The sequence below is a fragment of the Patagioenas fasciata genome, chromosome 7, assembly GCF_037038585.1.
Source record: "Patagioenas fasciata isolate bPatFas1 chromosome 7, bPatFas1.hap1, whole genome shotgun sequence".
Taxonomy (NCBI): domain Eukaryota; kingdom Metazoa; phylum Chordata; class Aves; order Columbiformes; family Columbidae; genus Patagioenas; species Patagioenas fasciata.
The window spans coordinates 13627429-13654908 of NC_092526.1; the positions used below are offsets into that span (position 1 = coordinate 13627429).

General features: G+C 40.9%; 1 protein-coding gene across 3 annotated transcripts in view; it reads right to left on the reverse strand.

Annotated features, from left to right (window-relative positions):
• Positions 1 to 1268: 1268 nt before the first annotated feature.
• RALB (RAS like proto-oncogene B) overlaps positions 1269 to 27480 on the reverse strand; it is a 48554-nt gene continuing 22342 nt past the window's right edge. The window contains exons 1-6 of one of the 3 annotated variants that reach the window (XM_065840769.2): positions 27309 to 27457; positions 26471 to 26548; positions 9829 to 9985; positions 8499 to 8707; positions 5506 to 5683; positions 1269 to 3268 (exon numbers count right to left, since the gene is read on the reverse strand). In XM_065840769.2, coding sequence (XP_065696841.1) covers positions 3149 to 3268; positions 5506 to 5683; positions 8499 to 8707; positions 9829 to 9942 — 621 coding nt within the window. In that variant the 5' untranslated portion in view covers positions 9943 to 9985; positions 26471 to 26548; positions 27309 to 27457 and the 3' untranslated portion in view covers positions 1269 to 3148. Of the gene's footprint in view, positions 3269 to 5505; positions 5684 to 8498; positions 8708 to 9828; positions 9986 to 26470; positions 26549 to 27308; positions 27466 to 27480 lie in introns of those variants that run through there. The other 2 variants (XM_065840767.2, XM_065840768.2) reach the window with 2 other exon arrangements.

Sequence of the window (27480 nt, forward strand, 5' to 3'; positions counted from 1 at the left end):
ATGGCTAGCAGGCAGCCACACACACACGCTCTTGTCAGTCCTCCTTGTTTGATGTATCTGGTCTGCAAATACTCACTTAGATAAGTAGCCAAAGCTCCCTTTACTCCGCTCACAGGAAACCCTCAAGTCCAAAAGAAGCCCTTATCTGTGCCATTTTTTATTCACTCAACCCACCTGATGCAGATGTCCACTGGAGCACACTTGGAAGTTATTCAAGGACCTTGTACTGTCTCTATTCAGTGGGACATGCATTCAGGCTCTTCCACCATGAGATGGAGGCAATGATTCCGGTCCAGAGGAGCAGTTTTACTGCCTTCCCGGTTCAGGTCAGAACACTTACTGCCCACTGTTCTGAAGTAACCACGGTAGCTGCTTCATGATGTTTTCAGCTGTAGAAAGCTACGCTGAAGTTTGTCAAAAGTACAGAAGAGGAATACTGAAAAGCTGCTGTATTTAGTCCCCAGGCCTAGTCTTTCTGAAAAAAGTGACAAGCACAGAACATTGAAGAGATGCAGTATCAAGCACCTTCTTTCAAGCAAGTCCACCTCAGCAGTAGAGTTTCATCAGTTAAAAAAAGTAACCTGAGTGAGAACAGCACATGGACTGTCAGAACACCAGTTGCAGACTCAGTGTTCTGAGTAGAAATTCATCTGTCCTATCAAATACTGTCAGGTATTTTAAGACTAAAGAGATCAAAGGTCAATGCATGCAAGTCTCTTGAGCCAATATAGCTGAGCTGCTAATTGTGAGCTTTGTTGAGTTCATTATTCATATAGCAAGGAAAGCTTATTCAGTTTTGTTAGACACATTTTACAATCCGCCTCAGAGGGGCTTGACCTAGATAAGCTTGTAATGTGAACTCAGCTGTTGTTGATCCTTTAGGTTAATTAAGGACTTAACCTTTAGGTCTCAACTAAAACCAAACCTAAGCGAGTTGCATTCCTCCAGAAGCAGACATTCATTTGCTGTAGGCACAACGTGCACTCAAAAATCGACGTTATCCATGAAGTTCAAGAGGAAACTTTGTTAGCGAAGTGTTACAGCTCCAAGTGCCCCATTAGGTGCTTAGGTTTTTGATACAGGTGATACAGCTCCAATGACAAGTTCTGTAAGCCAACAGGCTCCCAGTCTCTGCTTCAAAACCATCCTGTCAAGTTGGCTTTGTAATACCAATTATACCATTCAAAGATAAATATTTCCAGAATTGGTTACCCATTCTGTCTGCCCATACAAGGTAATATTAACAAAGGAATTTAACTTGACAAGAATGAAGATTACAGCACCTTTTATTTAGTACAGTTTCCCCAATCCAATGAGTTGCCTGACAAGTTGAACTAGTTATGGAAGACAATGAGTTTGCAATAAGTCCCTGTGAAACCTCAGACCAACAGAGGTTCTGATATCTAACACATCTTTTTTCAAAGTTCAGAAGTGGAATGCACAGGAGCCATCTAGTACATGTTAAAAAGTGGGTTTTTTCAACCTCAAATTACAATACTAAGTACTGAACAGTATTCACTACTACTTCACCTCAAAAAGAAACAGTATTTGTTAATTTAGTGCTGTAACATGCTTCATTGAACAATCGCATCAAGTATTCCTTTCACCAAGTAGCTGTGTTTTAAGCATCCCGTTAACAAGCAAGATACAGTCACTACTTTAAGTCTCGCTACTCTTTCAGATAACCATAATTCATTGAGCGACTCTACCACTGGAAGAGACAGTTACTTTCCACAGTGCCAGAAGTGCTGTGTTTGGGTTTATTTTTTTTGTATCTGCACCAGAAAGCTCCATTCAGGCAGCTGACAATAGGATCTGCTCAGTACTGGCTTTTGTTCCATTCCTAGGCTGGTTTTGTTGATCAGTACATGACCACCATTACATAAAAGACAACAAAACCCAACATGCATCTCCATGTGCTAGGTTGCTGTGCATCAGAAACAGTACATATAAAATTAACAGTGAGTAGCAGACATGGCAACTGCTTAACTTCATTTGCTTTTTGACACCATACAACTCACTAGCCAGCTAATCATTGAGAGGTAGCATGTATGCCTCACCTATTACAAGTCATGATTGTGTGATGTGACCCATCCTTACTCAAAGTTTTCATTTTCAGCAAGACGAAGAGACAGATGCAGATGTTCCCACTTTCCCAATGTGGTCACAATTGTTCCAACAGAAACAAAACCAACTAAATCAATGCTTTGATTTTCACTATTCCAGTACCAGGGAGGGGAAGGATGATGTATGTAGAGTGAGTAGAATTGAGTCTGGCCACAATACAAGGAAGAATCCCAGGACAGAATTTCAAGGACATGGTGAATATATTATTCCTTTTGAATAAAGGCATACAGTCATTTTCTCACCCCATACCACTAATTTAAGGATGAGAAGACAGACCAGTGGGGAACGCATCTAACCAGTATTTAAATATCAATTTTCGCATTGCCTAAATAAGTCTGAATTGAGTCCATAGGCTTGATTCATGAATGCTGTATTGACTAAATAGAATATGGAAGAAAGTTTGTTTTGAGTTGACTCTCAAGTGTCAGTTGCTATTTCTTACATAGTGTGGGGAGGAAGCCAGCAGATTTCAGTGTAAGAAATATCAGTGACAACTAATAGAAGATGGAGACCCAAACCCTTAACCAGATGTCATCTAGTTTTCTGCAGTTTGCAACATCAAGGAGGGCAGCAACAGTGGAAAAAACAAAAACCACAAAAAAGACCCATACAAACAAACCAAAAAACACCACCACCACTGCAACCCAACTGTCTGAACCTGAACAGCTGTGCTTGTTAAGGCCAGTAGAGGTTCAAGAGAAACATATATTCAGAGAAATGTTAGCATAAACTAGGAAGTTAATATGAAAGTACTTTGTATAACCAAGCAGAAGGATTGTAGTTCTGAAACGGTTTCTAGTTTTGAAAGACACTGGGAATACTGAGCCCATTTCAGTTTAAGCAGGCATAAGTTTTGTTGGATACCAGAAATGGTTTCAGAGTTCTGTTTTCACATTTTGAAGGTGTGATATGCAAAACAAAACGTAAGAGAGCCAATACAGAGTTCCTTTAATGAGTTCAGCCCTATCTCCTTAGTGGTGTCTTATCCATGCCACCTGCAGATATTTACAGTTCCCAAGCATCACAGTAAGCAACATCTTTCTTTAAAGCTTTTCTTGTTTTTGCCACTTTTCTTGCCATTCTTGTCTTTGTTTTCTGACATTTTCTTTGCTCTGATTTCTCTCATTAAATCAAAGAATACCTAGGAGGGAAAAATAGAGAAAGATTAAACAAGAACTGCCACCAGGAAGCAGGCACAAACTACCGTATTCAGCAGCAAATAAAGATGTAGAACCACACTGTACCTACCACAGTAGAAATAAGTCTAGACACAGATCGTAGTGACAAAATTAATATTAGAATTGCATAGCATGTCGAGCAGGAGCAAGATGTAGGACAAACTCACCTGCTATCAAATCATTCAACAGCCCCATTTTAAGAGCTTTTTATTGAATATCAGTCTCGCACAAAAGCAGCATTCAGAGTTCAGAACATTTATCTGTGCCTAGCAAACACTTCCAGGCAAATCACTCTTGTTAACCATGCAAAGTATTTAGTCCAGTCCTTTCCAGCTAGATACAAGCACTCTCTGCCGGGTGATATTCTGCCTGTTTTATAATTTAAAAGCTGCAATATTCAAGTGACAGTGTTGATGGTGTCAAGCACAGAAAATTCTCAGACGATGTTGTAAAAAAAGATTCCGATAAAGTCATTACTCTTTTCTCCAAAATTCTAGCTGATTTCACTCCATACACCTGATATCTAGCTACATACCACTTCAGATGCAACAGCTGTTTTACTGTAGAGAGTTATGGGGGAAAATTATTTTTAGTATTACAGAACAAGAACTTAATGTCACTCTATAGAGCTAGGCTTTTTTTATAGGGATCTACATAGGTCTTTGATATTTGGAAACAATATCATGCTACTGATCAGAAATAGTTTATCATTCAAAACTCTCATTCTTTTGTAGGGATGTCAAACTCATTTTCTTCCAGGGCCACATCAGCCTTGCAGTTGCCTTCAAAGGGCCAAATGTAAAATTAGGACTGTATAAATGTAACTACAGCCCTGTGCTAGTGTCAATGCACAATCATCACAATGGCTGATAACTTGTCTTGATAAACAAAAACCAGTTCTTATATAGCAGATAACCAGCATGTGTCACAAGCTAGCTAGAGAAGATCTATGAGAGCAAGCCCAGAACAACAGGCTAGCACACTCCAGACACAGAGCTACATTGCTGCTAACCTCAGCTGATCAGAAAGACAGTCCGAGTATAAAGCAGGCTACACATTTTCTACTCACACAAGACAGCTCATAGGCAAAAGCAAGTCTAGGTATTCATGTTTTACTACATCATCCAGTTTATACATCTGATAGTCTGACTTTCTAGTAAAATGCCACAAGTCAGAATAGTTCTTCACCTAATTTAAATTATGCTATGTCTTTTATAACCAAAAGGTCTCCATTCAAGAGTTTCATATGCATTGCTTTAACCAAGAATGAGAGTAATAGAGTTCCTACAAGGTAACTTATGCACCAACAGCATTTCCATTAGTAAACTAATACAGACCAGAAGACCAGAAAGCTGTCTACAAGAACCTGAAGTACAGCTAGCTGCAAATATCCTTTTGTCAAAGAGAAAACTGCTTATAATTTGCAATCTTTAAACAAATGCAGATTTCTAAGCCACACCTTTTGAGTCCTTAGGGAGATCAACAGTAATTTCAGACAATCTTCTATAGATTGGTGAAGTAAAAAGGCACCTTCTTCTTCAAGTAAACCCCTAGTACACACAGAATGAAGTGGGGCCTTGAAACTCATTTTTCCCTATGAGAAAACACTCCATAGTCACAACACATCTCTCTTCCAGAATAACCCACCACCTCCACTGTTAATGCAAGAAGCCAGCAGCAGAAACATGTTGACAGTGGACTGTCTAGACCAGCATGGACAAGTTAAAACAGGACAGGGACATAGCAAGAAGAGTTCTTTTCACAACTCAAAGCAGCCTCAGCAGAAAACAACAATGAAATCTCTCACACTAGCCACACCACATGCAGCTTTGTAGGGAAGATGGAGGGGGAAAGAATTGTCTATCGCTTGCTGTTTATTGCTGTTATAGTAATAGAGCACAACCTATAAACGTGCCCCAGGGAATCCATAAACCCATTTACCTAAAGTACTATTGGAGAGCTATTGGTTCAGGTACAAACAGTTAAGACAATAGCATTAACTTGTACCAGGTCTCTTGCTCCTCTAAGCTAGGTATTTGCTTAAGAGTACACTTTTCAGTAAGTTAATTATTTTTTGACACTCTAGGCTTTCATAAGCCCAATGGAAGATTTACTTTTGTCCCAGTAAGAGTCAAGAATTAGTCATTCAGCTACTGAACACACAGTAACTATCTAATTGTGCAGATGCCATTTGTCTTACCTTATCTACATTTGCTCTGGTTTTGGCAGAGGTTTCTACGTACTGCACACCCCACTCCTCTGCCTTACTTCTCGCCTCTTCTACAGGTACTTGTCTGCGCTCTTCCAAGTCAGATTTGTTTCCCACTACTAGTAAAGGGATTTTATCCTCTTCAGCCTTCACACGCAGGATCTGTTCCCTAGTGCATCAGGTATTCAAAATAAAGATATCTGTGTTAGTAGTAGCAACAAAAACCTGCACCCTTATCAGGAGTGGATCCAGTGGTCTACACATTAGTGTTTACAACAATACTTAACAGTACATTTCCCAACAGTTGAACACACACTTAAAAGCCATCCCAAGTTTAACATATTAATGCTATGGGCTTTACACTAATAAAAGCCTCACACTTCCAGGAATGCAGTTTTATCATTTTGTTAGCAAATTCACTACCCAGGCTCTAATAAAGAAGAACTGTATGGCAGAAGAGCAACTCACAACTCGCGTTCACATCTGAATGATGAAAACAGCACAGTGCCAGGTTTGCCAAGTTTCACCTTGGCATCCAGTCACAACCTTCCATTTCCAGTCTACATCCCACTTTGATATAGGTCTGGGCAATATCGAGGCTTTGCCAAGGCAGTAGGTTGGAAACAGCTTAAGTAGCTGGCAGAGATCATTCTTAATGGCTACCTACATGAAGGAAGTTCAGTATACTAAACAGTGATGAACTAAAATGTTAGCAACCTTCCTCCTTCAAAGACTCCACGAACCACCAGCGTTAACCTAACTATCCTTTGTCATTCTTAAAAGGACCTAACAGCATCTGGGAAATGAGACAGTGATGCTGTATGCCAGTCTCAAAGTCTGTGCTATTACTGTAGTAAAACAGGGGTTGAAATCAGACTGACACATGCTGCTGTCCATCTAGGACTCTGGAATAAATATACCAGTCTACGAGTATTTTTAGATGGTTTCATTTTGTTATGAACAAGAGCCCAACTAGGCATGAGCATGATGCTACACCCCCTCACCCCACCCAGCTGCCACACTACTTCAGACACCTGCCCTTTCCATCCACAAAATAACTAAATGTACGTAGAGTACATGAGAAGCTAAAATAGTGTTAACACTGAAGCAGACAAGCTGCTGTTACATTAAACTATACCTCCACACATTTTCAGATTACAGAGGCACTGAAAGCAAACAAATGCATAGCATCTGCAGAAGAGCTATTATAGTAATTTGAGACAAGCCCATAGTTCATTTAGTATTCAACTTTTTTGTAGTTTAAGAATTCTGGACATCAGAGGGTCAATAATACCAATCTGCAGTTTAGCCTGTGATGCTGGCAACTCATACTGACCATTCCCCCTTCCTTCCTGCGGAAGTGTTTTCCAAGGAACAGGTTCTTCCATGTCAGCCTAAACATTTCCTTTGATTTTGTAATTTGTTTACTTCTGAACCATTGAAAAGTAGGAGATTTTTCATCTCAAAGCTTTTAGGTCCTCTTGCTCATCTTTAAGGGCCAGCATTGCTTTTTCACTGTTTTGTTGTGCTGGAGTCATGAACTAACACATGGTTAACCTAGTTACACAAGTCTGACAAAAAACACAAACTGCCAAGATAAACACTCCTACTCCTTTTCATCCAAAGCCTTGGGTTTAACCTTTTATTTCACTTAAGCACATAAGTCAAAACCCAAGCTGGGTACTTCCAAGTGTTTTAATTTCTTCCCTTTTTTTTGAACAGCATCGGGCTCTTCCCGTGTTTTTTGAACGGCATTTCACACTAGGAACAGTCCAAGCGCTCTGTTTTGCAGTCCTGCAACATTTCAGCTGTTTTAGCTCCTTTAAATGCTATGGTTAGAGCAAACTGAGTAGAACAGCTCTGTTTGTGTGCACCATGACCATCAGCTTCTGAAGCTTAGCGAAGTCACAGAAATATTTGACACAAGAACAATATTTTTATACCTCTTAAAAAGATGATGCAGTCTCTTACTACAGTTAGAACAGTGTAATACATGAAGAACCTGGACCAAAGTCTTAGAGTGCAAGAGGAGTTTGCCACAGGTTTAAGAAAACCCTAGAAATAGGTCTCTACCTTACTTGACATCAGCACTTGCATTTCCAATTAATATCTGTTACAATTGTACTACTGAAGCAAGGTAAACATAAGCCAGACTGATAGAAGAGCTTTTATTCTGGCAAAAACAAGGAACCCCTAACACTTTCCCTATGGTTTGGCAAGTTTTACTACAAGCTGTATAGCTGTCCTAGGGATTCTCTGGATTACTTTCTACACAGAGAAACAGCTATTATCAAATAGAAGTTAGAACACTTGCTCTGAAGAACCTGGCTACATGAGTTCTGAGACCAGAACAATGGACTAAACCCCTTATTTTTCTTTTATACTACATAAACAGTTTCAGTGCTCCATCTGGTGCCGATTTTTACATTAGAACTGATAATCCCAAAACCAAAATAACCTGAAGCATTTACTACTACTGTGTGTCTTTCTAGGAATATATCTGCCTGTAATAGTACTGCTTAGCTGCCAACCCTTGTTTGGCACCAATCCATACCTGAGAGTGGAGGCTAATCCTTTCTTTCCTTAGAGCACCTGCTTCTAGCAGTAAGCAATACAGTGTCTGAAACCTGGCCAAAAGGCAGACCTCATTCCAGAAGTACTGCTCTAAGATAATTAAACTTCACATCCACAAAGACTGAAAACTGGCTTGAATATGTGTGTTTTAAGAGTCCAAGAACCTGCTACTTGCCTCAAGCCACTCCTGGCATAATGTACTCATAAGTTGAAGGCATGAAGACAACTAGAGCCAGAGGCTGGATATTGTGGTTTAAGTTACCAGTTACTGGGAGCAAAATGGTTGGGTTACCATTTTGTCAATGAAAGGGGCAGTGGACACAAAAGCTACAGCTCTTTCCCTTAAGAAGAGTTGTCAAGGCAACACAGGAAGCAGATATTTCCCCCTGCCTGGGAGAGAAACTACTTACCGAAACTCTGCTGTTGCTGTAAAGGATTCATGCTCTGTTATTGAGAAGACTAGAAGAAAACCTTCCCCACTGCGGAAATAGTTATCTCTGATAGCTGCATAATCCTCCTGTCCTGCTGTGTCCAGGATGTCGATCTGAACTTCTTCACCATCCAGAACTACTTTCTTTCTGTAGCTGTCAGCCTTGGTAGGTTCATAGTCTTCTACAAACTGAAGACAGGGATTAGTGTTTCGACTTGCTGTCAAATGGTCTCAGTATGCGAACAAATCCATTCTCTTTCACTTATTTAAATTCCTGAAAACCTTATCATAATTCAGTGAGCTACAAAGCTCCACCACTTTTTTTTTTTCTAGTTTTACTATAAAAAGGACGTTATTTAAGCACTTAATACATCAAAGAGCCAGTCTGTCTAGTGAAAAGAAACAGCCTTGCTACATGAAACACTGTTCAGCAATTTCAGCACAATTTAAGGGACAAAGAGTAAATGCCACCAGGTTGCTGGTAGTTTATCTAGATTTCCCACTTCAAGAAAAAACATTTGAGTGTACTTCAGGTACAGATATCTGAAGCTTCAACAGGTATAGATGAGAGCATTCAGCTGCTGAATATGAAAACCTGCTCCATAATTGTACAGGCACATACTTTAGACCATTCAATATCGATCAAACCAACAAAGCCACTGTCAGTTCAACTCCTACTTCTGTGCTGACAGCAATGTCCGACACAGGCTCCTTAACTTTCCACCTCCTTTCTCTCAGCCTCACAGTACAACAAAAGGCTGGGCCATGAGCCTGGTTAACCTGATTGGCCTTCACTAATGCCCATGCCACCTTCTCAGACACTCACATCACTACAGTATGTGTGGATAGTCTATAGGTAAATACTAACTTCTGAACTACATGATCATGTATTATTTCACATACTCATCTGGATTGTTTGATCTAGCTTCCTGTACACCAATGAGGAAGAATTCATGCTATGAACATGCTCCCATCATCCAGCTCAGAATGAAGCAGAATGCTTACTTCCATCTTCAACCTGAACTGGCCTAAATGAAACTGCAACAAAAGTAAAGTTAAATGCCAACCAGAAACAGCCTCTTGACACCCAGATAAGCACATTCACATCCTACAGTCTTTTGAAGACTGTTCTTTCACTAATAAGCTTTAATGTTGTCACCCTTAGGGTACACTTCACAGATTCCCACATTCCTCCCAGTCAGGTGATCAGATCTTTTGCTACTTACATTTAGTTTCCCTGTCCCACTAAAAAAGGTTTAGTAACCTGCACCTGTTGGTGCTTTAGAGAAGCTGAACCAAAAGCTGCTTACCTCATCATACATAAATTGAAGAGTGAGTGCAGATTTGCCCACACCTCCACTGCCAACCATTATTACTTTATGGAGGGCCAAGGAACTCTGGTTCTTGCTCTTGCTGGCAGCCATTGTCCTGCTTGCCACAGATGAAGTGCCAGGCAACCAATCAGGTCTGCAGAAAAAAGAAACAGTCACCACCCATGACACTGGTGACACCATGACAGGCATGCAGGCAAAGCATCTCACCAGTGCTGAAAGATCAGATTAAAGCCCTGCACAGCAAGGCTGAAGAATGGGCCATTTCAATGCACTGGCAAGCAAACCTTGTCACTGATGTCTAAAGCACGAGTAGGAATGAGGCATTAGAACCAATGCCTTCTATTTGTGACAACAGTACCATTAATAAACATGCTAAAGTTTTCTCAAAGCAGCTACAGTTAAACAAGCTGTTCTTATTTGTAAATCCACCCTACATTACTTATCCAGAGCAGTTTCTAAAGGAAAAAAAACTCTCTCTCAAACAACATGAAATTAAGTGGTTTTCATTGTTCTTGTGATAAGCCTTTAAGTCTTTCTAAAATATCTGTTTAATGTTGATGCAGCTTAGTTTCAACCTGGAAACAGAGCTACACCTTAGATCTGCTTATAGGCAGACAGACAACTTCTGATCTCCTCTCTACATAGGCTAAGAAAAAAGCCGAGATACATAGTAAATTCTGGTAAAAACAAGTTGCAAAAAGCTTCCAGCGGAAAGTCTTATGACATGGCATTAGCATTTATTTTATGTTCTTCCTGCCTTTTGATACTGCAAATCTAATTTGCTCTGGGGAAAATAAAAAATCCTCCTTTATTGCAAGAAATTATCAGTTCCTATTGTTCCCCTGATGTTGTGAAGTCATAAAAGAGTAAGCGTCAATAAACAACTACTAGTTAACAAGGTTTTGTTTGTGTGTCATGCAAATCAAGTAATTATATGCTACAGGCCTCTTAAAAAATACTGCTTTTTTAAGAGTAGCTGGACACAGCAGTTGTGACAGAAACACAAACATCAGTTGCCACACTCTGATTACCACAGATCAGCAGCTCTAAGAAGAGCACACTGGGGACTAAAGCAGAAGTAACCAATACAATAAGAGAGGTGTCAACACCCAGTATTCCTACGCTGAGGAGAAAAAAAACCCACCACCACCACCACCCAAAACAAAAACATCACAAAAAAAAAAAAAACCACAAAGCAACAACAACAAAAAGAATCAAAACCGAACAAAGCACAAAACAAACACAACACAAAAAAACCCAAAACAAAAATACCAAAATAGATATGTACTCAAGACACATGATAGCTAAAGGGAGATGCTAGGATAACAACACTTGGGTCCTCACAGGACAACTAAGGGCCAGAGCTGTTAATGTACAGGCAGAGCTCTGCAAGAAGAACAGCAGAGGGTTCAGGAAACACCACTGTGGAAGGTGGCTCTGCTAGCCTTGATTTATAGCAGCACCCATTATTCCAGAAGCACAGAAGCAACAGGCCAACCAGGAATCTCAAATTTGCATGGACATGGTTACTCCAGAAAGATATGGAACTGCCACACCTCAAGTTCTACTGGATTGAAATACAAGGCCTACAGTAGAAGTTACAGAGCACTGTATTGGGAAAAACTTCAGGATAACTAGCTGCCCTCACAAAATTAACTAGGGACTAAGGGACTGCCAATCTAAAAACATACCATAGCATTATTTAGCCTGGAAAGGATATTTGGATGTTGTCCAGTCCAAACCTCTCCCTTAAAGCAGTTTGCTCCAAGCAATCCAGTTTATGTGCCCTGCATTTTGAGGTTGACATTTCCATTTCCATGCCCAGTCTGGGCAGCCTGCCCTGGGGTACACAGACTAAAATTTTTCCCCTTTGTCACAACCTGATGTTTTGAAAAGCAACAAACCAAACTAAGTTGACACTGACAACTGCATACAAGAACAAACATGCCAACAATTGAGAAGTGCCCTCAGGACAGCCTTTTCAAACATCTGAGCAGTAGTATTTTTCCATTTAAAGTATTTCACTCACACCTGCTTGCTACAAACACTTGGTACAGTAATGCAAATTAATCACCTTTAAGCATTCATTCTGGGATAAACACTGGTAACTGATGACAGATATTTTCCTCTGTTAATCTTATATATTATAAATCAGCTCCCTCATCCAGGACACTCCTTAGTACAGGAACGGGATGTGGTAACTCCTACTTCTCAGAGATTCTCCCTGTACACCACACACATTTGTGTTGGGGACAATTAATTCAGCCATTACCCCAGAGATTCTACATCAGAAGAGTATTGCAAGCGTGATTTTTAGTTCTTTAGTCACCAGAGAGGCAAGAGGGGAAGAGAACAGAGCTCCTTGCCAGGGGAGTGTGAAAAAACACTAATAGCCTCCAAACTCCAAAAGTTGTTGCTGAAAGGCTTTCTTTGCTCATTGTCCACAAGCTCTACAAATGATAAACTAGAACTCAGCTTGCTTGGGAATAGAAACCAAAAGCGTAAGAGCTACAGACTGACTACACAATGAGACAGCTTAGGGACCTTAAGTGTTCCAATAACAACACAGCTTGCTCTTAAGTTGTAGAGAAGTTTATTTTGCCCTAGTTCAAGAGCAGTTTGGCTTTGATAATAGTAGATAAGCTGTTTTCTGAGGAAGCCAAGTGACCCTCAGCAACTTTTGAGTATAATCATGATTGGTTTTAACCTTTGAATATTCTTTTAACAAGCGTCATAAGGCTGTTCTGCTTTGTGTTACCTAACGCAAAACTTTCAAGTTAAACATTTTTCTGGCAACACAAACTTAGTGCTGCTGCCTACAAGGTTGCGCCAAGTTCACTGTGCTATGCAACCGCAATAAAAAGATTTACTAACAGCCAAGAGAGACAATAGCAACTTTCTCCCTCCTGTCAATACTGATACCACATCTTTACCTGGTCATATTAAAGGAATAGCTGCCTTTCAGGTAGAACGCTGGCCACCTTGACTCAGTAGGAGCTCATCACAGAGGTAAGCGGAGAGAATATTTAGATCCTTCTTTCTCCCTCCGACCTCAACACCAGCCATTAGAAACTATAAGGTCAGCCTTCATACACAGTATTACCTGACTCATAACCAAAATACAACATTAAACAAGAACCACCCAACAGCACACAAGTTTACAAACTGATTGCATCTAAAGCAGGCCCAGCTCTTAATGGCCAAGGTACTTGACTTTCTCTGCAGAGCTGTTACAAGCACCACTTGAATCTTCTACTGCAGGTGTGTCAAACTCATTTTGACCAGGGGACACATCAGCCTCACGGACCTTCAAAGGTCCAAATGTAATTTTAGGACTGTTGAAATATGACTATATATATAAATGTGACTACTCCTACATTTATATAGTCCTAAAATTACATTCTAGAGTATTAACACTATATGAACCCTCTGAAGGCAGGAGGCCCCTCACAACACAACCCCTATGCTGTATGCCCTCAATGAAATCCCAGAAGCTTCGCACAAGGCATCTCTTCTTTAGTGGCAACAGGGGGAGCATGGCCCACTCCAGCCCCAGTATAGCCAGGCAGTACAGAACAAAGCAAGGCTGAGGCCGCATGGCACAGGACTGACACAGGCAGTATCAGTGCAGAAGAACCAATGTTTACAAAACAGGCTCATAGTATATCACTGGTTCAGAAAAGGGCAGTGATATTTTAATAGGAATACTCTAATAAAAAAAGAGAAGTCATTGGAGCTAAGTGTTTACTTGCATTTCCACCTCTGCAGCCCAAGAAACCATTTACACACTGTGATTCAAAGCTCACATTTAACAGTTCCTTGAGGTTAAAAAAAAATAAAAATCATAGAACACAAGTGGAAGCTCTCTCCTCAGTCATTTCTGAGTAGGCAAGGAGTTTTCACCCCATTCTGTAGATTAAGTATCCTTGAGGCAGTCAAGACACTGACATTAACTCATCTGTTCCTTACAGAAAAGGAAGTCTTGGGAAATCCAACCATCTCATAAAAAAAATAGTGGTGTCTAGAAGAACCTGTGATGGCTGCAGTTGCTTTTAAAACATTACATTCTCTTCAGTTTAAGGGAATGGAAACTTAAACAGATGTATTAAGATTCTCGGCCTTGTAAGCCTGCTCTGAATAAGCGTCCAGATAAGTCACTTAATTCTGTGATAAGTATATCTGCCTCTCCCGTGTTGTTCTTTACTTGCTGGAAAGTAAACTGTACCAAAACAACAAGATTTACCATCCCCTGTAAGGAAATGATCCAGCCAATGGCAATCAGTCAATCCACTTAATTTCAATCTGTCACTCTACCCTCAGGTTTAGTGACACCATGTTGAACTTCGTGTGGTGTCAAGCTGGCAAAAAAAAAATCTTTCAGAAGGGTTTTTTGAAGTTTCTTCCAGTTACAGTTCATCCAGTTTTAAAATAAAGTGCTAGAGAAAGCCCAGGTCAGAGCATAAACCTTTAAGCAGTCTTTCATCTTCCAGAAATTAGAAAATTACCAGCTTCATCTGCTTCAAAAGATAAGGACTGAACTACTGACTACCTTTTTTCTTTTTTAATAACAGGTTATACAAAACCATACAACAGGGGCTTTGAGGTACTAGTGAAAGATCACAATCATTTAGGTTGGAAAAGAACTTTAAGATGATCAAGTTCAGCTGTTAATGCTCTTCAGACCAAGAAATGAAGGTTACACCAGAGAGAGGATGGCCACACGAAGCACAGAAAGATCTACAAATCAAACCACAGTGGTTACTGAAAAACTGTTTTGATTTAGACTTCTGAAGATCTGCACTCAGCCACAGAACTAATCCAATCATGCCACCCTCAATATAAGAAATGTAACCCCTAAGCTCACCAGCTATTTCAGCCTTCCCCTGTCTTACCTGTCTAGATCATAACTTCTCCAGGTTAACCATGGTCTCCTGCCATAGAGAAATCCGCACAGCGTTGTGTCATTCTTAGCTGGGTCCTTGAAACAGAGCACTTCAAGCCATTTGTTTATAACCAGCTCCATAAACTCTAAATTTAAGCATCAATTTTCTAGTTTCTTCACCTGCTCCTCAGCCTAAACAGTTAAACTGTTCAGAATATTATTAACAGGATTAGTTTACTTAATGTCACAATTCAGAGACTATCACTGAATAACTGCACATTTCAAACCAGATTGCACTTTCACATCTCTTTTTACTTCACCTGCATTAAGAGTCCACAGTTGTACAGTCTCTTAAAGGAAAGAATATTTGTCACTTTACAAGGAATACATTTTGCTACAGCTCATGCAAATACACAGAAAAAAACACTTTAGAAACTCCACTAAGTCTACCAGTTTTCCAATAAATACTATAATGAAAAAAACCTCCAAAGGGTTTAATTGGAATTGCTTGTAGTTCTTCCAAATCAGTTTGAGATTTAAAACTGAAATAAAGCTCTAAGCTCAAAAATAGCTGAGATCAGCCCTTGTTCTTTCACTGTGCAGCTGATATCTTTGGACACTTCTTTTCATTGCTATCCTGCCACTGAAAGCAGCCATTCTTTGGATGTTAAAATGGGATTCTAGAAACCTTTAGCCAAACAGCTTGACAGAGAAGCTTTGTTAAACCTTTCAGATACCTACTTTTAAAGGAAAATTTGTGTATTCAACTTAAAGATTAAAATATGATGTCATGAACAGCAAGCACAGAAAGGATAAGGTTTTGCAACAGTATTTCAGTGATTCTCATTTTTCAGAACACAAATTAGAGGCTTTGAGGTGTTTGGTTCTGTGATATGCCCACAAGAATGCAGTCACAGAAATTCCCTGGATCACAAAACTAATTAACAATCTCACTGAGCTATGAACAGTAAGAGCTCCTCTGCTGTTCTGAGGTTATCCAGAAAATATTTAAGTACTGAAATTCCATTAGCTTTCAATGGACTGTAAATGCTCCAACTGGTATTTCAAATACATTTAAAAAAAGAGTTCATTTGAGATTAAGTAGTATATTTAATGTTACTGAATTTTAGGATGTGCTGGCTAAAAATAAAAATGACAGTATCTTCTTTTGCTGTTCTAATACCTTACATCTTGGCATGTCTCCAGTTACTCTTTTTTTCCTTCAAGCTAAACAGAGATTATGATGTGTTTAGCAGAAAATTCCTGCTTGGGATATCCTTGTATCCTTTCCCATGTACAACTTCTCAGTTTGTGACTAGAGATTTTTCTGGACCATGCTGGATCAGATCAAGCAATGGTCGATTAGAAGTGGTTATCAATCCCACCCAAAAACCAGAATTGTATCTACACTTAAAGACGCTGGCTGTCAGAGCTATACACATACTAGAAGTAAGCCCAAGACAAGTAAATTCACAATGTCGCAGCATTTTAAGGTTAAACCAGAATATAAAGCCAGACCATGATTATTTCCTACCTCCTATAACGCTGAGGAAAGGACAAGCACAGGTTGAGGAACAGTTTTACTTCAGGAATTGTATTTTATCAAATTAATATGTTAGCTTCCAGAAGAAGACTACAGCCTGTATGGTGAACTTGTAATGCAGGAGAGTCTTTAAGACTTGCTCATCTGGAACAGACCATATGCAGTATAAAAGCAGTATTTTTAATTTACTTGTGATCAGGAGTGTTCCCTGCATCCATGAGGAAGCAAGCATTCCACACTAGGACCCAGAAATCACACTAAAATATTCTAACACTATCAACAGCATCAGACATCCAGCCACTGGATGCCAGTCAGTTAAAATTGAGAATTCCTACTAGATCCTAAGATTTAATACCATACCTTACTTTTCACTATTCCACACATTTGCATGCAAAGCCATCTTCAGCTCTCCTCTTGGGTTAAAACTGTCTCATAAGATCAAGTGATCTTTAGAAGTGTGGACTTACTATACGAAGACCTCCAGTACTTTTCTGACACATGCAGTTAGATAGAATAAGACCAGGAAGAACAGGAGACTCCCAGATGCATTACTACTCACTCAAACAACCTACAAAGTCTGGCACTGTTCTCTGCAACAGGTTATAGCTAGACTTGGACAACCTCAACTTTTAAGCCTGTCTTCAGATTTGGGTCACCAGAGCAGTGATCTATTTTAACTATGAAACACCTGTATATACGCAGCACATTGTCCCCCTACCATCCTTGCCAAGCACAGCCCAACTTTGCTTATGAGTTTGAAGAGATACATCATTATAGCTTCAAAAGCAAATCTGACAGCTGCAGACTTCTTAAATAAATGCTCTCTCACATGATTCAGTAGAGGACCATTCTAGATTATTCATTACAAATAAATATATAATATCTTACATGTCAGCAGAAATTTCAAGGTAATATCCTTGCTTTGAATAATCATGATGTCCAAGGAAAACTGGAACTAAATCCTATCCAAGCCTGCAGCAAGGCCACATATTTGAACACAACCTTCAAAGATTTAATCACAGGAAGGACTCAGGCTGGTCAGTTTTAACATCAGAAGAGTAGCAGTCTAATGCAATCCCTCACACTAAAGTCACATCTTATACTGAACTGAAATACAGACAAATGGAAACATATCCCTGCTCCTGAAGAACTTAAATATTTGGAGGGTTTTTTTAGAATTCCCTCCGAGTGCAAGAAAAATAGCTGAGTAACTTGTCTCTGATCAGTACCTAAGTGAAGAAGAGAAAGGACTGCCCTTAAATAGTACTTCTATCTATGTTTGACTAAATAAGGTTGCAAAGGTCATCGTACAAAGCTAACAATCTTAACAGCCAGGTAACGACTGTATCAAGAGATTACACACAGACATCCCACCATAGTGCTGCTCTGCAACACTGCACTCACATGCAGTCCATAAAGCCTTACAGCTTGAATACAGACAGAATCTACGCTTTATTTCTGCTGCTTCATTTTAGTCTTGGGCCATCTTTACACTGATCTGTATAAAATGCCCACTTCATTACAATTGTTCTACTCTTTGTCACAGAGTGTTTAGGTAGGCATCTCTATTTCCCAGCTTGATAAAGCAGTGCCTGTTTTCCCTCTTAGTTTTTATAAATACAAAGACCATTCAACCAAAGGGAGGAATCATGGAAGGCAGCATTAAAGAGACTGTTAGAATAAGAGGACAGAGTTACACAAAAGCCTTTCCAATTTACTACCAAGCTAAGACTATGCTATTACACCAAGTCAATTTCTGCTTAAAGAAAACACACAAACAGCTCATCCCAAAGCTGAACCCAGTAAGTGGAAATGCAGTTACTTGGTTGTGCATTCGTACAACTGCAATCTGCTCATCACCTGCGTAAGTGGTTCTAAGTGGACAGATGACACTACTTCAAGTATGTTTGTTCTAAATTCATGTATACTGAACACATACAAAGCATTGCAAATACCTGCAAGAACAGAAGCTAATGGTTGTCTCCACTTCGGTTCCACTTTATCTGCTGAACCACACTATTCACAAGGTGAATTCCCCTTGGATATGATGCATTTAAATAGTCTACAGAGTACTGTACCCCTACAGTCATTAGGTGAGTCATCACTACCCAGACCTTCTTGTGGAGGAAGGAGATAAACTGGCAGTTTCCCCTACAGGATTCCTTATAGATCCTAATGGGGAACAGAAAAAGCAGAGTCAATGTAATGGTGGGAAAACTGCCAATACTCCAGCATGCATCTACTTCCCAGGGAGAGTACCATAAAAATCTGTGTTAACAAGTCAACTGTGATATTGCTCAGTTTGCATTCAGGCTGCTACAGTGTCAGAAAATGCAACTCGTTACTCTACCAAGGCACACAGACCTAATATGATACTGTGCCCCCATGTCTTCAGGAGATAATCACTATTTGGAAGCTTGAATTTCTGTCCTGGATGCAGCATCAGCTCCAGTGAGACTGACCAACACATGAGGAAGAGATGACAGCAACAAGGCAGAGAGATCTAGAATTACCCCTCCTGTTAAGTACCTACTTGAGCAGTTTGGTCCCTACAACACTGCCAATGAGAACAGTAATCCTTTGAGAGCAGTAAGGGACTTACACAACAGGCATCTTGGATGATTGGCTGCCACACTTCAGAAGCTACACAACAACTGAGGTCATGTTTAGTAGGTTTCCTACCTGTTCTGGTCTTCAAAGGCTTTTGACATTATTTTCTACAGATGGTGTACACCTTTGATATTAACAGCATGGTAGAATTGCAGGTTTAAGGTCATACCTGTCCTCTTAGATTCTAATAGCAGCCTTGTATCTGATTGCTCCATTAGGTGCAACTCACCAGCTCTGCCATGTTACTGTAGCATTCTGTCACACAGGTGTCTGTCCCATGTCAGTGATGAACTAGGTAAGTGCAAAAGACACTGCCTCCCTTCCCTAACTTATCAGCATCACTTTCCTTCACCAGAAGAGGCAGTGGGTGCATCAGGCTCATATGCATTACACACCCCCATGATGGGGGCATGCAGCACCACCCTAAAGTATCTCCTGAAAAGTGAGGTCCCAGTCCGTCACAGTTACCCTAAACTCTTACACAAAAGGTGTAGTATTTAGATAAGGGTAGTTACAGGTCAATGCAATATAGTTATTAATACTTAAATTGTCTTGCTGTTTCACAGATGGCACACAGAAGCATCATAGCTATGGGGGGGTGGGGCAGGAGGGAATAAGAAACCACCATCCCACAGACACTATGATCTTGAGGGTCTTTTCCAACCAAAATGATTCTATGACTCCATGACTTTACATATTACTCAGTGCTGAGCAACTAGCAGATTGCATGTAGCACCAAGCAGAATATACTCTACATTTCAACAAGATAGTGTTACCTGTAGTCATAAGAAACCAGTGCCATTACAGTTGAAAACGCTTATTTAGGAAGACACCCTACCAGACCTCCCCAAAGACTTTAAGGAAGCCTCTGGTTCTAGTGTTAATGCCCAGAAGATGCATTGCAGACAGACTACAGAAGAAAACTATCTACCGCACTGCTCTTATCCGAGCAAGAACTTGCTAGGAAACCTGATAGAAATCTTCTACAAGCACAAAGACTGAGTTAATACCATTAATCAGTATTACTCTGCTAAGAGAGTGTCACTGCAGTGGTAACCGTCTAGTTGCCTAATTACTCAGGGTGAATTATGACACTATTTCTCACATTTGTCATTCAGGCTCATACCAAAAAAATGACACTCAGGCAGAGCTGTACAACACCCTCAATTCCATTAAGTTGTAAAGTGTGCTTCAACTATGCTTTCTTTGAAAGCTTCTCCTTGCAGGAACATGCTCATCTTCAATACACAGCATATACCAAGTCCACCAAACCACCACTAAGAGATAACAACATGCTTCAGATGGTTAATCTAACACAAATTTTTAAATCAGATCTCTGAGAGTATAACAAATACAACAGACAAGTCAAGTATATCATCTTACACAGTGTCTTAAGTGGCAAACTAGACTTCAATATAACCCAAGATTCAAATCCTACATCAGTACAACATGGTTTCAGTTCTTACTTCAGTGGATACCTGCAGCTGTATAATCCACAGGGAAGTTGCCACTAACATTGATCCAGCAAATCTCAAATACCAGTTCAGTCATAAGCATGGTACAGAGTTGCAGGATTTAATTCTTCAGCTGTCACAAAAATCTTACCCAGCCAAGTTTCCTCCCTTCATCCTCCCAACCTGATCCTTGAGCTATCAGAGATAGCCCATCAGTATTGCAAAGATGGCACATCACACTGCAAAAACAGGCACAAGCCACCACCACTGTTCCTTCAGCAGGTGGATCATGCTGTCTTCAGTTTCCCCAGTGAAGCAGATGCCTGGAATAAATGAGAAGCCCAAACACTACTTCATTTGGATTAGTTACTACCAGCAGAAGCAACTGTCTCTGCCCATACAATTTTACGCCTTGCTCCTAAACTGAAGTTACTGTTTTATGTTCACATCTCCATTTGGGGAAATGTTGGCCACTGTTTTCCTCACATTTGATGGAGGCGAGTAATAAACCCTTACTCTGAGCTTACTCTTAATCATCTGTAGCCTCTGAAAGTATTATACTTCCACTATTTTAAGCACTTAACTGAAGGGTTCACAGATGCACATCATGAGTCACTGAGCTCCCTCAATCAGGCACACCACACAAGTGCCAAGCACTGAACCTTTTCCCCATCTTTCAATCAATGCATTTGCATCACACAAAACAACAATAGTGACATTTAGCACTTCACATAATTGCTAGTTATCCATAATTCAGCTGCTATGTTAAGTTGCTTTTAAACAGATTTCTTCACTCCAGTTTCCCCAATCAGAAAGAGTGAAGACCACACCAAGGTATTCAGTACACACAAGAAACTACCTCTCCACTGGACTAAGAACAGATGTTTTAAAAAAACAAAAAGGCATGTAGTTTCCCAGTCTACTGTATTCACATACTTTACCCCAAAGCCAAAAGTAGAACTTACTCCGTTTCTTTTTAAAGGCAGATTACACAAGTAGAGAGGTCACATGCAATTTCAATACACCTACTCTAAGTGTAAAGTTAATAAAACTAAAAAGCTGTAGAGAATTTCTACATGGGAGAAGTGTTATCCTTGGTCTCCCTCACAGAGAACACTCTCTGCCTACCACTATAAAACTGTTTACAGCCAAAAAGGTGCTCTACAACCACAGAGCCTCCAGAGTGCTGTAGAGCTTGTTCATTCTATGACAACTCTGGTTTTGGGTGGCAGACTTAACTCAGAACCACTTGACTTCAACACAGAAATTAGGACACATTTACTTCAGGACACCTCTCTTTATGACCAAGCAAGTGACAGGTCACATGAAGATGCAGAATATAAACTACACATTTATCCTTGTGCTCTCTTTTGAGAGATTTCCTCTCTCCACAGAGCACATTACCAGAATAAAGAAAACCACAAACACACAACCTACTATTCTGATACACAGCCACCTCACCTCCTAGTTTTCATGCTTTTCTTGGGAAATCAGCACAACAGGATGCTTCTGAACCCTAATGTGTGCAGCACAGGGAACAAAAAGGAGATATTAGGGCTCTGTGTGTAGCTGCAGGGACCATAATCTTGCTGGGATCAGAGACGAGCTGGGATAGCTCTCATGGTTAGAATGCTGCTGTGGATGGCTACAGGCTCCTTAGGACAGACAGACCCAGAAGGCAAAGCAGGAGAGTTTTGCCCTTCCCATGAAAAAAGCAGGAACGCACAAAGTTCTACATAGGGATGGATGATGAGCCAGTTTATGGGTCAGGATTGGTGCAGTCAGGAGGAGGGCTGGATGGGACAGTCTCCAGATGCATCTTCCAGTCTCAGTAACTCTACTATTCCAGCCTATGCCCCAGCTGTGGAATTGCTACAAATCTTATTTATGGTGAGTCTTTGGAAGTGGAAGGCCTATTTAACAACAAGTAGTACAATATAGCTAAAAAAAAAAAAAAAAAAACAGCAAGTCCTTCATTACTAACACTGAATTAGAAACCTCAACTAATATTTACTTACAAAAGTCTAATAGGAGGCAGAGTCACCAGATAGCTACTATAAGACGACAGTTGTGAATACTTAAGGAAAGTGAGTAGGACAAGATCACTGCTTGATCTCTGTTTTACAAACTAAATTAAGATAAACATGCACAGTATCACCAGTCAGCCTACTTATGTCTAGGAATTTTTTTAATCAGTTTCCTTCCCTTATAGTTTCAGAATACATTAACCCCTAAAGCCTACTTTGATTTTAGTTTACCTTGTAAGACAAACTTAAAGGTAAATTCTCAATAAGCTTGCAGAATTCTTTAAAAATTAAATTCCTTCCTAAAATGTTTTGAAAATGAGAGAGAGTAGAATGAGAAATACCACCAGTTTCCAGCACACATTCCTGTCTCTGAAAGATCATTTCCTTAAGTGGCTTAGCTAGTCTATTTTGTGATACAGCAGATAAAAACAGAAGGCTGCCATAAAAGTCAGTCAATAAGACTTCTTGGTGACTACATTAATGAGAATTCCTTACCTACCCAAAATGGGATCTCACAGTAAGCCAAGAACACTCAATAGCAGAAAAGTATCATCCCAGGGAAGAATTTCTTACTGCAGCAGCAACTTAGCAGAAAGGCTGTATCAGACATCACTACATAGTTTAGAATTAGTTCCTTCTAATCAGGGAGCAGCTTCCCCAATTGGCAAAATCACCTCTTTTCTGGAAAGCTCAGGCAACTGGCATGTAGCTTGACCTAAAAGACTTAACTCATTAAATATCTGCTTTAGAGTGGTGCTCAAGGCAGTGCCCCACTGAGCAGGGTAGCACTACCCAACTACCCAATTAACTAAACCAACTCCTTAAAAAGAAAAAAACACCACCACACACACCAAAAAACAAACATACAACACACACTTCAGTGTTCCACAACATGGAGTCCAGAGTTTAGGTAGCTCCCACAATTAAACTCTTAAAGTGCTTTGTCATGTTTTAAGTATCAGCCTGTAAATACAATACTCTATAATAATCTTATCTGTTAGGTCGGATTTTTGTTTTAACCTGTGACTTAAGCCACCAAGATGCAAAAAAAACTGTCATCAATATTAAATCTAAATGGGAAACATTATCTAACATAGCCATCTACAGGAACAAAACCATGCCCAAAACTGGGGCTAAATCTAGGTCTCCAGCACTCTTCTGAAGAATTATATCTTTCACTACAGGTAAAGATATAAATAGAAAGAACTAGAAATCAGAGAAATCACAACACATCCTTAACCGAGCATGTTCTCAGCTTTCCAGTTCTATGCTTTGATTTCAGATTAGTTCTGCCACATGCCAAGTTTAAGAAGAACATTAAAAACTCCAGTTTCATTGCACTTCTAGTTGTCCAAAATATTTCATACTAATCACATCAACTGACAGCAACACTAATTCACAAAGTAACAGTTGACAGGATTAAGGCTTTAACAAATGCTTATAATGCCAAGACTGATTTTTCAGTCTTTGACTTGTGATCCTGCAAAGATTCCTAGTAAGGCCTGCACTTCCATTAAGTCTCATATTCCTGTAATCAACCACTATTTGTTCCTTTTTCATCCCCTTTGGCAAGCATTAGGACAGCTATGGGCTCAAGATCCCATATAAAGCAGTTGAAAGTGAATGCTCTAAGCAAGTGCTTGGTCACCATGAAGTTCTAAGTAGCTACTTACACAGCGGTATAAATAACATTTTCACATTACATGACTTCATGATTCTCATTTTGACAGGTTTTGAAAAACACATTTGTACACCTCAAGCACAAGAGACAAAACGGATCTTCTAATATTACTATTAAAGCAGTATTTGAAATAACACTAAGAGACAAAGCATGAGTTACATAGACTTATCTTACTTAAATGACAGGGTGACTTGATATTCCTGGGGCAGACATGGATAAAAGTTGCTTAGTCCTGTTTAATGGGCTAAGAGGCACTATCAACAACATGATTGCTCTTCGGCAGCTGTTAACAAGTACTTCTAAAATATCTGCTCCATAACCTCTTACCAAGAGGTAGGTATCAATTTGTCATAAAACACAAGCCACAAAATTGATTATTACTACTAGGAGACTGAAACAACTAAGATTGCTGACCTTGCCGCTTCACACGATAGCAGATAACAAGCAATGGAACCTTACCACTTCCGCTTGAGAGTGGTGCAGAATAGTTTCCAGAGACTGGGAGGTAGATGGTGGATAAAGAGAAAGCCTAAAGAACTCAAGGTTTTTATCCGCAGGATAGTACTTCCAAATCAAGACAGAGTTTGAGAATACAGTTGCTATCTAACCCAGCTGCAGATTAGGATCAGCACCTTTCATACATCAATCACACAAAAGTTACTTGGAAATCAGGCTCACAGGGTGTGAAAAGCAGCAAGGACACAACTCCCCTATCCATCTACTTCTGTTGCCTCCCCAGGCACTGTCTTTCACTCAAAACCCGAGAGACCACTACTCCCATCCCAAGCTGGTTGCTTCATGCACAAGACACCTACTGACCTTACGCACTGTTTGTATTGATACCACTATGCACTTGCAATCCCACAAGTGCTTACTGCCTGCACAGCTGTCATGAGAAACAGGCTCCTTCAGTATCTCTGCTAAGAGAGGCCATTAATTCAGATGATTCATCATGTAATAGAAAGCAGTTCATTTAATCAGTCACATGGAGCCTGAATCTAGTTAATAAGAAATTATCAAGTTACAAGTATTCACTCCATGGAGAGCAAACAGAGTTTATAAAGCAATAGACATGAACAAACTACGAGTCAGATTCTCAAATGATATCAGGGTTTGTTCTGCTATTTCACTCAGCCACTTTTACTCTGTTCACAGGACAGTTCTGTTGCTTGTGAAACCTGGCGACCAATACTTCCCAGAGAAGCAAGCGATTTTATCCAGCATTTGGTCAAAACCCAGTTGGTGCTTAACGGGTTAAGTTGCAGCTGAAAAAAACAAAGCCTGAAAAGGGTATGAGATCACAGAATCTATACATCATCCAGGAGCTCAGTGTACACATACAAATTGTCAAGGCAGCGTCCCATCAGTACTGCCTTGATTTGATCAAAATGTCTTAACTACTCTTCTATCCAGATATCCAGTATGACTGTACTGACAATTAGAGACAAGTTTGAGAGTTTTAAAGGGTGACCAAGAAAGAGTATTGTCTGGTCAAATTAAGATTTCAGTTAAAGAGTTTTTGTAAAGCATTCCAGTTAAGTCTTTAAACCAGACATTCCTCTGCAGTATATACATAACACCAGTGAAAATAGGTCAGCTTCACTTTTCTTCAGCCTTCAGAATCAAGCTGGCCTATTCCAAGAGATGTGTACAACAAACAATTTACTACTATAAATTGAATATAGCAAACTTATCTACAGGACTAGTTCAAAAGCTTCTCTAGCCCTTAAAAATAATATTTAATACAGAAAGTAAATGCAAAAACTTTTACCATGGTAAACTGATCTAAACTAATCATAAGAAAAAAACTAAGTTCAGTATACAAGTGCCAGAAGTTATTAAAGCAGCAGATAAAACTTTTAATAAGTCTGCTATAAGTGAATAAGCTATAAAAATGCTATTGCCAAATAAGATTGAGCTGTTGCTATCAAATTCTCTACAATAAGGTTATTTTCAGCCTTCAAGCAAATCACTGGCAAGAACCACAAGTCTGGTTCCCAGTTGTTAATTCCTTCTCTCAGCTCTGCTAACGTCAGTGGGGGGAGTGGAAAGGGGGTAGTTTAAGACATCTAAAAACATACTGCTTTTCCTGAAAATCATGGTACTGAGGATGCCCTTGAACAGGCAGGCACTTCCATCCCCCTCACAAGAGAAACAAGAATCCCAGAACTATCGAAGTAATGTTTGAACAATTCAACAAACAAAAAAGCTATCCAGATTGCAGGCTTAAGCTTTGAAGAAGGTTGGTCCTATTGCTGGTACGGTCTCCCTGCTCCCTTTCTCTTATTAAAATACCCAGAGGTAGTCAAGACTGAGTCTCCTGTTCGAGGATCAGAACTGATTCAACAGGATTCCAGCAGAAAAATCTACTCTGGTCTCCACCCGCTGTTCGGGAAGCATGACTGGGCTGCTTTGGCTCACCTCTCGCCCTGCCCTTCTCCAGGTAAGGTCACGCTCAGGCACCACCTTTCTCCTCCTACAAGATCTACACCAGTAAGGCTGCAGGGAGAATAAAGAGCAGCACAATGAAAACCTGCCCAGATAAAACAAGATCCCTGAGAAACTTCTGGTTCAGCTGAGACCAACAGCATCTCAAACCTTCTGTTTATCCCGCACAGATGAAGCATTATCCCCGATCCCAGAGCAGCCCGCACAGAAGGAAGTCGCCAGAGAAACTAACACTCAAGGCCAGCTTCTCCTCGCCCTTTCCCTCCCCCGAGTTTCACTTGTAGATAGAAGTCACAACAACCACCCAGCCCCGATGCCTCCCCCTCAGCCCCAACGCCGCGGAGACGCCGCACAAGTGCCCAAACCCACGGGAAAGCGGTTGCAGAGCAGCCGAACCTCTCCCCCGGCTCCCTCGCAGGCCCCAGGGGCACAGGCTCCACACGAGGCACTGTCCCCGCTCCTCAACCACCTCCCCAGAACCTCCCGACAGCCCAGAAGTCACGTCCCGGGGCAGGAGAAGCCGCGGGGCTGCCCCCGCCCCACACATCCAGGAGGAAAGGGGCTGCCAAGCGCCCCCGGGCGACACCTCCCCTTCCTCCCCACAGAAAGCGGCGGGGATGGGAACAAGGGGGCTCAGCCACATCCCCCCGCCGGCCGGCACAGTCCCGCTCAGGCCGCGGCCGGGACCCGGCGGCTCCCGACTCCCCTCGCTACAGGAGCACAGGAGCAGGGCCGGGACAGCCGAGCTCCCCGCAACCCGGAAGAGGGTCCGGGGGTCGCTCCGAGGTGCCCACCCGCTCCTCCCTCTCACCTGGGGGCTAAGACCCAGCTCGGCGCAGAGGCTCCAGCTCGGCACCCGGCTCCGCTTTAACCGCCAGCCCCCGGGCTCTCATCGGGGTGCCGCCGCCCGCGCGCCCCCGCCGCGCACTTCCGCCCTCGTCGGCGCCGCTCCCGCCGGGCCCGGCTCCCCGCGAGCGCGCGCC